The 11,931-nt window shown below is 60.4% G+C and overlaps 1 protein-coding gene across 2 annotated transcripts in view; it reads right to left on the bottom strand.

Moving 5' to 3' along the window:
• Positions 1-731: 731 nt before the first annotated feature.
• COQ8A (coenzyme Q8A) overlaps positions 732-11,931 on the bottom strand; it is a 35,464-nt gene continuing 24,264 nt past the window's right edge. For both annotated transcript variants that reach the window (XM_054576666.1, XM_054576667.1), the window contains exons 5-15: positions 7,937-8,011; positions 6,971-7,096; positions 4,897-4,982; positions 4,619-4,759; positions 4,143-4,224; positions 3,937-4,030; positions 3,520-3,661; positions 3,195-3,302; positions 3,014-3,079; positions 2,651-2,737; positions 732-1,824 (exon numbers count right to left, since the gene is read on the bottom strand). In XM_054576666.1, the coding sequence (XP_054432641.1) occupies positions 1,540-1,824; positions 2,651-2,737; positions 3,014-3,079; positions 3,195-3,302; positions 3,520-3,661; positions 3,937-4,030; positions 4,143-4,224; positions 4,619-4,759; positions 4,897-4,982; positions 6,971-7,096; positions 7,937-8,011 (1,292 nt within the window). In that variant the 3' untranslated portion in view covers positions 732-1,539. The remainder of the gene's footprint in view (positions 1,825-2,650; positions 2,738-3,013; positions 3,080-3,194; positions 3,303-3,519; positions 3,662-3,936; positions 4,031-4,142; positions 4,225-4,618; positions 4,760-4,896; positions 4,983-6,970; positions 7,097-7,936; positions 8,012-11,931) is intronic.

Here is an 11,931-nt window from a genome sequence, read left to right as displayed (position 1 = left end):
TGTGTGTTCTGCAGTTTCTGGATGACGTGTTCTGACAAGGAATCGGCGAACCCTGCTGGGGCAGCGGCCATCAGGGAGACCACCCAGACCACGCCGTCCTGCCCCAAGCCCTGGTGTCTGCTGCTCATCAATGCAAAAATGCAGAAGGATTTTCCTTAGGAATCTTTGAAACCTATGTGAGAATCTATTTTTGGACCAGTACGGTCCCTGCATGTTATTTTACCCCTTGAGGAACTTGCAGGGCGTTCCAGGTTTGTTTGAAGGGCGTCTACTGAATATTCAGAATGCACCCATTACCAACCTAGGAACTCAGTCACGCGGGAAAAGCCGCTTTTCGGGAAGTCTTGCTCAGCTGACCTCTTAAAGTGGGTTGCACTGCAGCTGTGGCCAGCGCTGACCCGCTAGCAGTTGACCCAGCATTGCTGAGCTACAGCCTGGACGAGCTGTGGCTTTTCTGTACTTGCGGGACAGGGCCCTGGAGGTGGCGAGGGAGTTGCAGGGTGGAGAGGCGAGCTGTCCCTCCGCCCGTCCTTCCTCTGCCCCACACCGCTCTTTCTCTGAAGAGGAATGTAGGCTCAGCCTTCCAGGTTCAGGCCCTGGCCCCAGAGGCCTCACGCTGGGGACCTGTCAGACCTTCCGGGAGCATCTCGAGGTGGGATGGGATGTGCCACTGGCCTTGGACCCCTCACCGCCCGCTCAGAGCCCTTTACGAATGAGAGGATCAATGCCACGATGGTAGGATGTTTTGTTTTTATTGAAACAAGTAAATCAGACAATTACAAGAATTTTACAAAAATAACAGCCTGTGCGGACCCTCACGTCTAACCAGGTGACATTGCACATTCATATCCTTCCACAAAGGCTCCACACACCGTCTCCTAGCAGGCGCCGGGGACAAGAGCTGGCACTCCCCGCGCCTCCGTGGCTCCTGACCCTGCCCACGGGGAGAGGGGCAGCACTTCCCATAAGGTGCGGCAGCCAGCCAGCCAGCAGGCGTGGGCCCCGCCGGGTTAGTCAGTACTTGTGGGCACTGCTCAGATCTGACTTCTCCCAGCTGCAGGTCACAAGCTGGAGAGGAAATGGGCAGAAAACACAAATCTCATTCTAGAAACATACACACACGTACAAACCTTGTATACTTGTTCAATAGCATCCAAAAAGGCGTCTCTGTTGTTTTTTTGGTGGCAGTAGTCTCCCATCTTCTGGTTAACATTCACATTAGGAAAAACCCCTGTTACTAAAAGGAAAAGGGAGTGAAACTGCCTTTTTATCTTCCATTAGAGTATTTCAGAGGATGAACAAACTGTTAGATTCTGACAGAGAAGGTGGGGGCTCGTTTTCATTCCGGCACATCTCGCCCCACATCCTTTTGGCGATAAGAACCGTGGTAAGCGCTGGTAACGGGGCTCCGAGCAGCACCCCCGCCCCATTGGAGCCAGCCTCCCTCTCTCCTTGGGCAAAGGAGTTTAAACGGAGCACCACCGCCACCGGCTTCCTACTAGTTTGAACTGCAGGAGAGCAGAGAGTTTGCGCTGGCGGCTACTGCTCGGCCCGCCTCTTGCAGTAGTTGTTGTAGGCCTCCTCGAACATGGCCTTACAGGGGAACTTGGCCTTCAGCTTGGAGCAGATGAGGAAGGAGCCCCCCATCTTCCTGTGCAGCGAGTAGGTCTCCTCAGGTGGCGGGATGAGCCGGTGCTTGAGCATGATGGGAATCAGGTTGTGGATCTTCTCGGTGGTGCTCTGGGTGCCAAAGTCAAAGGGCTCCTCCGAGGCAAAGGCCTCCCCCAGGATGAGGATGGCGTCCAGGTGGGCATCTTCCATGGCCTGGAGGTGGAGAGGTGGGATTGGCCCTGAGCGCACCCCGAAAGCTTGGTTTACAGTTGAGGAGAGGGTCAGGTAGGCGAGGGTTTTGTTTTCAACTAGACTGAATAATGATTAACTGGAGCTACGCTCAGACCAACAGGGGCCAGGGAGACGGCACTGATATGTGGACTGGGCTCCACGTGAGACCAAAGGAACCGCGAGCCCAGCCTGGAGGCACTGGGGTCCAAAGTCTGTACAAAACCCAGTCCAGGGTGCTGCGGTGGGGCCGCAGGCCAGCCTGGGCTCCCTTGACCCTCCCCACTGTCCAGGAGAGGGCTGCTTTCTGAGCGGCCTCTGGGTGGCAGGAGCACCGCCTGCGGGCCCTGTCTGCAGGCAGTCGCTCAGATTCCGTGCAGCGCTCTCCTCGCCCTTCCCAGCGAGGCCTTAGGAACTGAGGGCTTTGCCATCCCACCTGCCCTCAGCCAAGCCCCGAAGCCCAGCATGACTGACGTAAATCTAGTGGCGAGAGCAAGCAAAAATGAGCTTTGTGACAAGTCCCTTTGATGGCCCCTAAGCCCTGCCACCCAGAGAACCTCAAGTGCTGGGGAGGGCCCAGTTTCCAGATGCCAAGATGGCCCAGGACTCTGTAGAGACCCTTCAAGGTTGCTGTCGCCTCTGATATCATCCATTTATAAACTGAGGTTCTGCTTGGGAATTGAGAGGAAATAGGAGTCCACTGCACACACACTCGGAAGGCAGCCCTCCCAGCAGACGGCCCCTCAGGCCAGACCCCCCTGGAAGCTGTGCCTGGAGCAACAGGCCGGGGACTCACGTCCCCCGGGCTCACCTTGACCTCGTAGCCGGTGAGGAACTTCATCTCTATGGACTTCTTCAGCACGGCCTCCCTGTCCTTGTCGGCGGCAGCCCTGATGATCTGGTTGGAGCACCGCGGGCAGAACGGGGAGGAGCTGCTGAGGGCCAGGAGCCTCCGCCTGGCCCTCTCCCCACAAGGGCTGCTGACCCCGCTGCCTCACTGGTCCTCCCAGGCCCCCGGCCTGGAGGGCCTGGCCAGGGCCTCACCCACCATCACCATCTTGAGGCCAGGTAGGGACACGGGGTAGCAGCCCGGTCAGCCGCCCGCCCTCACGCTCCCCTTGCGTCCTGCCCTGGCCTCATGACGGCATGGGCCAAGGCCGGCCCTGGCCCCTACCTCAATGTAGACGTCGGTGAAGGACCTGTCAAACTCCCGCGTCGCTCCGAAGTCCAGGAGAGCAACCTGGGAGCGGTGACACCAAGGGGAGGCTTGCACAGGAGCTGAGACGCTCGGGGCTCAGAGCCCCCGCCCCAGCAGAGCACTCCGGCCCCTGTGCCTGCACCGCCCTGGGGCTCACCTTGTGCTGCTGAGGATCGTAAAAGAAGTTGGACCAGTTGGGGTCTGTCTGCATGAAGTGGAACTCGAACAGCTCCCTCAGGCACAGGACCAGGATGTTGTAGCAGATCTGGGAAGGTGGGGGGGCCCGGTGACCCGAGAGTTTGTGGCTGGGGACGCCTGACTCCCATTTCCCCCCACATCTCCCACCCGGCCCCACCTTCTGCCCAGAGGACATGTGATTCCAAGGGCACCGCCTGGGGCAGGGGCAGCACAGCAGGCCCCTTGGCCCCTCCAGCCACACAGGGAGTGGCCGGAGGCCCCGTGGCAGTGAGCAGCAGACGCACCTCGTTGCGGATCTCCTGGCTCAGATCCTCCGCCTGGTCCAGGGGGAAGCCAGACACCAGCTCCGTGGTGAGCACGTGGGGGCTGCAGAGCTCATCCACGATCTCCGGCACGTAGAAGAAGGGGTGGTCCTTCAGGAGCTCCCTGGTGGGGGCGGGAGATCACACCCAGGCAGGGCTCCTCCCCCGCCCACCCCGGGGATGGCACGTGGAGCAGCAAGGGGCTGAGCCCACCAAATGGATGGGTGGGATGTGGCTATGGCCCCAAGCTCCAGCCAGAGCCATCGGCCCCTGGGGACCCCTCCTCCCGTCCTGCAAGGACCACCTAAAGACTGTCCGTCCGTCTCCCACTGGGGGAAGCAACAGGCAAGGGGCCCGAAGCCCAGCTGCCCAGCACTGAAGCCCAGCCGGGAGCTGCACCTGAACTTCCTGGCACAGGCGGCCTCTCGCTGATAGTCGCACTCAAGTGCCAGCTCCCGCCTCAGCACATCGATCAGGTGCTCAGGGAACAGGCCTGGACCGGGGAGGGGGGTTTCAGGGTAGGCGGTGGGCTCCCCCAGGAGGCCCCCCCGGGTGTCCAGAACCCATCCCAAATGCCTGCCGTTGACCAAGAGCCAGTCTCAGACCTTCTGGAAGCATGTTGCTCATGTTCAGCACGGCCATGAGGTTGTTGACGTCACTGTTGATGCTCTGGGCCACGCCAGGGTACTGTAGGGGGAGCGGAAGGGGTGTCCTGGGTGGGCAGAGCAAGGGCCATGCGGGGTGTCCCCGACTCCTCGCCACCTGTGAGCTCCTCAGGAGTGTCCCACCAGGACCCCACACCTTGGGTGAGTCACAGCTATCTACCTCTGCCACCCACTGAAGGCCCCAGCCCTCCAGCTCAGGCCCAAAGGAGACAATTATTGTCCCTTGTCCTCGCCCCACCCAAACCAAGCTTGCTGGGAGGCTGTTCCACTCCCGCAGCCAGCCGCTTGGCACATGCTGTCTCGGCACCCGGAGCTGGCGTGCTGGGGCCAGAATGGTGACACGGGCCCCCGCACTACAGGTCCCGGCTCTGCCCTCGCTGCCCCTGGGGGGTTAAGCGCGCACACTGGGCACCTACCTGGATCTTCATGGCCACCTCGCGCCCGCCCTTCATTCGGGCCAGGTGCACCTGCCCGATGGAGGCAGCTGCGAAGGGCCGCTCCTCAAAGTACTCCAGCTTGTCACGCCAGTTGGGGCCCAGGTCATTGTTGAGAGTTTTCTGGAGGGAGAGGCCAGGGAGGGGCGGTAAGCATAGCCCAGCCAAGTGGGACACCCTGAGTAGCACCCACAGCCCCCCCATGCAAGGAGAGGAAGTGACAGGAGGACCCAGACGCCCCCGGGTGCCGCCTGCCTCACCGTCATCTGTTTCAGTGGCATGAAGTCTGCACTCTGCCGCACCCGCTCGAAGATCTTGGCCAGGTGGGGGTTGATGAAAGCATCATCTGGAAGGACCCGGGAAGTCAGAGCGGAGGGCCGACCCCTGAGAGGGAGGGGGCGCTGGCCGGGGACCGAGTGGCCCTCGCGCACCCTGCCGCAGTGCGGTCTCCTGGGAGGTGCTGCCCTGCCCTGCCACATGCTGGGACCTCAGGTGCAGAGACAACACAACGCAGGCTGTATGCCACACCATAGGCCTGCCCTCAGATTCCTCCTTGCACCCTGGCAGCGTGTTCCCGCCTGGCACACGGGTGGGCAAAAGCTCCAGGCGGACACAGGATGTTGGCCCGCACGCTCCCGGGGCATGGAGACCAACCGCCACATCTGGAGCCGGCCGCACCCAGCCCTCCCACCAGGGCACCGGGCGGACCTGTGCGACCCAGGCCCTGGCATCAGAAATAACAGGCAAAGCTTTTCACAATGATAACAAATTTAGGAAATAAAGTACAGTCAAATGTTAAAAATACCCATATCTGACCACTTGAAGAGAACTTTTTCTTTCTGACCCTTTTTCTGTTTTTTCACGACAGGAGTCGCACTGCCTGGAGGCTGCTCCGGCCTGCTCTCAGGCGCCGCCTCTCCCAAGTGCACGCTCGGCCGTCACGCAGTTTTGACATTTTCTGAAAGGGCACTGTCCCTGGGAGCCTAACATCCCCCACCGAAGCCCCTTCACGCAATCAGCCAGCCCACCTGCCGCTTACATCAGCTCCTATTAACAGTCACACCCCAAATAACGACGTTTCAAGAGAGGACCCCACAAAACCGTGAGATTATAATAGAGCTAAAAAGCCCTTCCACGTAGTGACATCTCAGCCCGCACAACCTGGTGGCACAGCGCCTTATCCACATGCGGGGGGTGACAATGCCGCTGCAAACACGCCAGTTGGGTGAGAGTACAGCACGCCATACCTAACGATGAACAACTGGTGCTGTTTGTGTTTACTGTTCTTTTCATTGCTACTACAGAGTGAACTCTCGATACTTATTTTTTAAAGTTTGCTCTAAAACAGTACACTGGCCCTGGCTGGGTAGCTCAATTGGTTAGAGCGTCGTCCCAATATGCTAAGGTTGCAGGTTCGATCCTTGGTCAGGACAGGGATCAGTAAATCGATGTTTTTCTCTCTAAAATCAATAAAACTTTAAAAATAAAACAGTACACCAGCAGCAGGCCCACGCATGTCACGCTTGCACCTCCCGATGGCGCCACTTTTACTCTCGTGCAGTGCGAGAACAGGCTGCACCTCACAGCCCGGTGTGAAGCGGCGGCGCCATCCCGGTTTGTGTGAGAGCACACTGTGCTGTTTGCACAATGACACTGCCTAACGATGCATTTCTCAGGACACATCCCAGTCATTAGGTGACACAGGACTGAACTGGCGATTGCCATTAAGTCCTGCGATAGAGCTCCTCCTGCACGGGGCCTTGGCCACATCTCTGAGGCTACCCTTAGGTTAGGCCACTAGACGTGGAACTCCTGGAGCCCAAGGTTCGTGCACTGAAAAACTCATCTGCGAACTCAGCGTCTGCACAACCACAGGCGACGCCCGAGCCCATCCGCCTGCCCCTGATGGCAGCTCCTGCCTTACACTTGGCCGACTCACTGAGCACTCTAACCGGTGAGGGGCCTCGCTGGAAGCCCTGAGGCTCCCCCAATCCTGCCTCTGCTCTTGGGGCACAGAGCCAGCCTCCTGTGCAGCCACAAGTCCCTTGTCCCCCACATCACACTGGCAGGCCTCCGAGCCCCCTTCCAGCTCCCTCCAGCCAACCCTGCGGGGTGCGGGGCAACAGCTGCCAGGCTCGCCACCTTCTGAGATGCCAGGAGAGCCTCTACATACCTCAAAACACCCAGAAAGAAAAGTGACAGTGGGCTCCTGTTTAAGGCACATCATAAACATCCCAGGCTGATCACCAGCCAGGAGTCAAGAGGAGCCAGTGGGCAGAAAGAGCCCCTCCCAGCACCTCCCAGAGCCTGCCCACGGGCGGGGGCCCCACTCACCCTGGATGCTCAGCATCTGGCCCAGCTTGAGCGCCGCCCCGCGCACCTTGCACAGCGTGCTCACGATGCGCTCCGCGTTGGCCTCCGACAGGAAGGGGCTGGAGTCCAGGACGCCCTTCTTACCCCCTGTGGGCAGAAGCCAGGTCACCACAGCACCCACCCCCTCCTCTGTGTGCCTGCTGACCTCCCCCAAGTGGCAAGAGGATGAGGCAGGCAGGGCTTGAAAGTGGCCTCTGTGGCCCCCGAGGCCTTGAGGGGACAGGGCCGGAGCACCCTGGTTGCAGTCCCTTCCTCTCTGGGGCTTAGGGCACCTGAGCGCAGCCCAGGCCAGCCCACCCCACCCCACCTGCAATACTGTGTGCACCTTGGCAAACCAGTCTTCCCTGATCCTCCTGGGTAAATACAGGGACAATACCATGGGGGAGGAGGCATTTTAAGTGCAATTCAGAAAAGCCCAACACAGCCTGAGGGCTCCGTCCCATCCCTCTGAGCCCCAGGTCCTGTGGTTCCTGGGCCCCATGACCCGCAGCTACGGTCACTATCTCCCTGACAAAGGATGCCAGCTGTAACCCTGGAGCCACTTTGAGCCTCTTCCCTGCTTGGATGTGGTAGGACAGAGGACAGCCAGGCTTTCCAAAGTGTCCCCTCACCAGCCCTCTCTGTCCTCCGGCCCCTCCCAAAGACACACAAGGTGCCCTGTGCCCCTGTGCTCAGGGACCTGGGGGGCAGGCTAGTGCCTTCTCTCTGAGAGGCCCCTCAGTCCCACAAGAGAGTCCGGCAGGGAAGGGCGGCTGTCCACATGCTGGGCCAGAGCAGAGCGGCCTCCGAGACTCAGCCAGCCGCAGGGGTGCCATTTACCCAGCACACAAGGGGAATGTGCCCCCAGAGGTGGCTGAGGTGGCCCCAGGGGGCTGACGCTCCAGCCCCAGGGCCCACCATGACGTCTCGGTCAAGGGCCCGGCTCACCGGAGGGTTCCTCAGGGCGCAGGGTCTTCTTGGCGACTTCAGCCAGTGCTCCAAAGCCCAGACCCACAGCCAGACCTACAAAGGAGGAGGCAGAGGGCACTAGACATTTGCCCGGGAGCCAGGCTGCGGGCCCCCACCCACAAGCCCCCACACCCACCTCGGCTCCCCAGGGACCTGAGGAGACAAAAAGGCAGGAGACACACATCTGCTGTTTTCAGAGGACTGGCAGGTGCTTTCGGTGAAAAGGCTCCATCTTCCCCCACCCCCAGCACCTCTGCTCCTGCACAGGCTCGTGGGACACACTCACACACACACCCTGGAACCACACACAACAGGGAGGGCCCAGCACAGTGGAGGACGACCAAGGATGGGACACTCGCTTGGCACATGGCCACCCGCTGCGAAGTCTCTGAGAACAGTCTCCAATTCCCTAGAATTCTCTTAGCTCGTGCAACTGGAAGCAAAGGCCACACTACAGTGACATAAGGCAGTCGCTAGAGCGAGCCGGAACATTTTGCAAAAGCAAAGGGTGAGTGTCCCCAGTCCAAGCCAGAGGAACTCACAGGAGCTCAGGCTGCAGCCCTCACTCAGGTACTGCTGGCGGTCTGGGCGCAGGGCACCAGCCCTCCCTTCCCCTCAGCAACCTTCTAAATCCAAGTTCATTGATGCCATTTATCCAGAGGTCAGGCAGCGGATGACGTCAGCTGCCCAGGGAGGCCTGAGGAGCCCAGCAGGTGCCACGGGGCCTCCACAGAGAACCCAGGAGCCTGGCCTGGGGCCCACTATCCCTCTACTTCCTGCACAGCTCTAGCTGGGTGAGGAGGCGAGGGCGGGGCCCTGTGAGCACAGAGAGAATGCGTGGCTGAGCGCACTGCCCTCAGCGGAAGGGACAGCAAGGACCCGGGGAGACACTGAAGGCACCCTGAGGCCAGCGTGGTGGGGGGGCGGTGCGAGGGAGGGGCGAGGGAGCGGCAGCCCCGCCCCCAGAGGGCGTGCACTCCCGCCAGGCGCTCCAATTAGCAGGCAAGGAACCTGCACTCCATCTTTTCGATGTCTGCAGGGATTATATATTACTTTTATAAAAAATAAAGGCTCCTGCCTCGTAAGTCATTGTGAAGATTAAACCAGTGAATAAAAGGAAAGTGCTTCCATTCGGTTCTGACACAAGGTGCTGCTCTAAGAGCGTTTGCTATTATTATCAATCCTATTCAAAACGGCTAGACCAGCGCTGTCCAGAAGGAGCACAAGGCCAGCTACACGCAGGGTCCAGCACAATAGCGCCCCCTTTTCTTATTACAAAATCGTGAGCATGTAATTCTGTAACACAACAATATCACACTCAACACACCATAGGACATTTTAGGTGAAATGTTCAAATTAAAACTATAAATTCCTACCCTGCCAACCACACTCAAGCAGGTGTTAGTTCTGCCAGACCCTGTATATAATTTTAAATTTTCTAGTAGCCACATTTTTAAAAAAGCAAAACACATGTGAAATGAATTCTGATCATATATTTTATTTAACCCAGAATGTCCAAAATATTATTTGAAAAAGTACTCAATATAAATATTAGTAGAGGTGTTTTTTTTTTTCGTCGTTGTTGTTGTTTTTGTACTAAGTCTTCAAAGTCCAGTGTGTATTTTACCCTGAGCATGTCTCAGCTTGGACCAGCCTCATTTCAAGTGCCCCCCACCCCATGTGGCTGGTGGCTTCTGCAGGAGACAGCACAAGGGCACAAAAGGCCAAGCTCTGGCAGCCACAGAAGACGCCACTGTCATCTGGAAATCGCCCTCAGGGCAACCCCGGGGCCCACCAAGGACACCTTGGGGTCCTGGGTTGTAGGTGCCAGGACCTGGTTTCCCTCTGGAGGTCACTGGGCACAGAGCTAGGAGCCTCGTCTCCAATTAAACATTAACTGCCCTGCCCGCCCTGCCCCACCCAGCACGCTATCTGACTTAGGAAAGTAAGTGATAATGTTAACCTTCAAACTCGAGCAAGTTCCACCAATGTCTCTCTGCATCTAGATTTTTCTCTGCCTAAATCAAGTCCAAAGACAAACCCGCAAAAAGCGGCAGATGGCGACAGGGGTCATCCAGCCTCGGGAATAGACACTAGAGCTGTGGGTGGGGGTGGGGGTGGGGGATGGAGGACGGACTCCTCTTTCTGCAGGCAGGGGCACCCCCAGCTCCTCCGGTGGCCCCTGGCACACTGTCCTCTCTAGGCTGCAGGTCAAGTCAAGGCTCTCCAAGGCCCTGCTGCTCAATCACTGAAGGAAAACGCAGCCTGCAGAGGTGGCCTCAGGCTCCTCCCACGGCCCCGACGCTCGCCCAGGCCCCGCCCAGGGTCCGCCCAGGGCCCGCCCAGGCCCCAGCGGCGGAAGCAGCCCGGCCGCCCGGCAGCCCTGACCTTGGCCTGCTGAGCGCCCGCTCCAGCAAACCGAGAAAAAAAACCCGGCTCTCCTGCCACCCCCAACTCGGCCAAGCTGAGAGTCGTTCCCAGGACTTTGCTGGGAGGAAAGGCAGGGCCCAGGTGGGCTCTTCCTCTCTCGGAACTGGGTGGCAAGGGAGGCGAACCCTGGGAGGTCACGCCTCTGCCTCAGATCCGTCACCAGGTCCTGAGAGGACGCCCAGGGGCCCACGGAGACTCGCTCGCCCCCTCTGTCCCCTGTGGCCATCGGCCGCGCTCTCGCCTCTCCGTGTTCTGACCCACGCCCAGGCCTGGCCTGGCCTGGCCACACGGTGCGCGAGGCATCTTGGAGGAAAACCAGCCATGGAGCCCGCTCTGCGGCCCCCACAGCCTGGCCTCCATCCTAGCTTGTGAGGAGGCGCCAGAGCCTTCCAAGAAAGTTCCCGACATTTCCCATTTCCCTCACAGGGGTTTTCAGTCAAGAAATTGGTGGGGGTGGGGCGGGAGCAGGGCTCTCCGCCGGCAGGACCCACTGGGCCAGATTCCCGGGCTGAGGGCCCGCTCGCGGCCCCTGCCCCGCTGAAGTCCCCCTGGAGGGCGTCGGAGCCAAATGCGGCCCTCTCGGGGCGGCCACTGGGCTTCCGCCCAGACGGGCACCGGGGACTAACGGAAAAACAGAACAGCCTCCCAGGTGCAGCGCCGTTCGTGAGGAGGCCTGGGGAAGGCGAGGCAGGGAGCGGTGAGGGACGTCCCCGCAGGCCCCCTGGCCGACAAGGCTCGGGGAGTTTCTGTGCGGCCTCAGGGGCGACGGACGGCTGCGGATGGGACGGCCGCCAGGGCGCTCCCGGCACGCGGGCACCTCGGCCCTCGCTACACCTCACAGCCCCGCCCCGCCCCGTCCGGAGAGCCCGCTCAGGCCAGGCGCCGGGCCAGGACGCGGCCTCGCTCCCGGCCGCTCCCGAGTCCCCGGAACTCCCGGCCGCAGCCGCGTCCTCCGCGCCCCCAGCCCTGGGAGAAGAGGCCGCGGGGCGGGGGTGCAGCCCACAGTGCGGGAGGAAGGGGACCCGGAAGGAGGGCGCCCCCTGCGGCGTGTGCTCTCAGATTCCCCGGAGCCGGCCCTCCGTGCCAGAACGGGGCCGCTGGGGTGGGGGACACCTAACGCGGCCCTGCGCTGGCCGCCGGGGACAGGGCACTTAATTACGGCAGCAGGTCCGACTGACTGCCGTTGGGATCGAGGCCTCCTGGGCTCGCGTCCCAGCCTGGTCACAGACAAGCGCTGGGCCCTGGGCGAGGGGCGACGGTGGCTCAGCTTCTCCTCAGCAACCGGAGACGACAACTGCCCTAACCTCCCTCAGAGCTTTTAAGAGGGAAAAAGAGACACAGAACTTTTTTAAGGTTGCTCCTGAAAAGGCAGAAACTCTGGTCCCACGCCCCTGCTCGAGGCGACAGAAACTCTGCTCCCACACCCCTGCCCGAGGCGAGAAGCTTCTCCTCAGGGAGCCCCCGGGACAGCTCTGGGCTCGGAGTTGGGGGGCGGGGAGAAGCGCGCACAGCTGCGCCCTCAGGCATCAGGCGATGAAGCGGTG

Source organism: Pteronotus mesoamericanus, unplaced genomic scaffold (genome assembly GCF_021234165.1).
Source record: "Pteronotus mesoamericanus isolate MK-2021 breed Mesoamerican mustached bat unplaced genomic scaffold, CSHL_Meso_final contig_347, whole genome shotgun sequence".
Taxonomy (NCBI): Eukaryota; Metazoa; Chordata; class Mammalia; order Chiroptera; family Mormoopidae; genus Pteronotus; species Pteronotus mesoamericanus.
The sequence above is the reverse complement of the archived record's forward strand: the minus strand, read 5'-3'. Positions and strand labels throughout refer to the sequence as shown.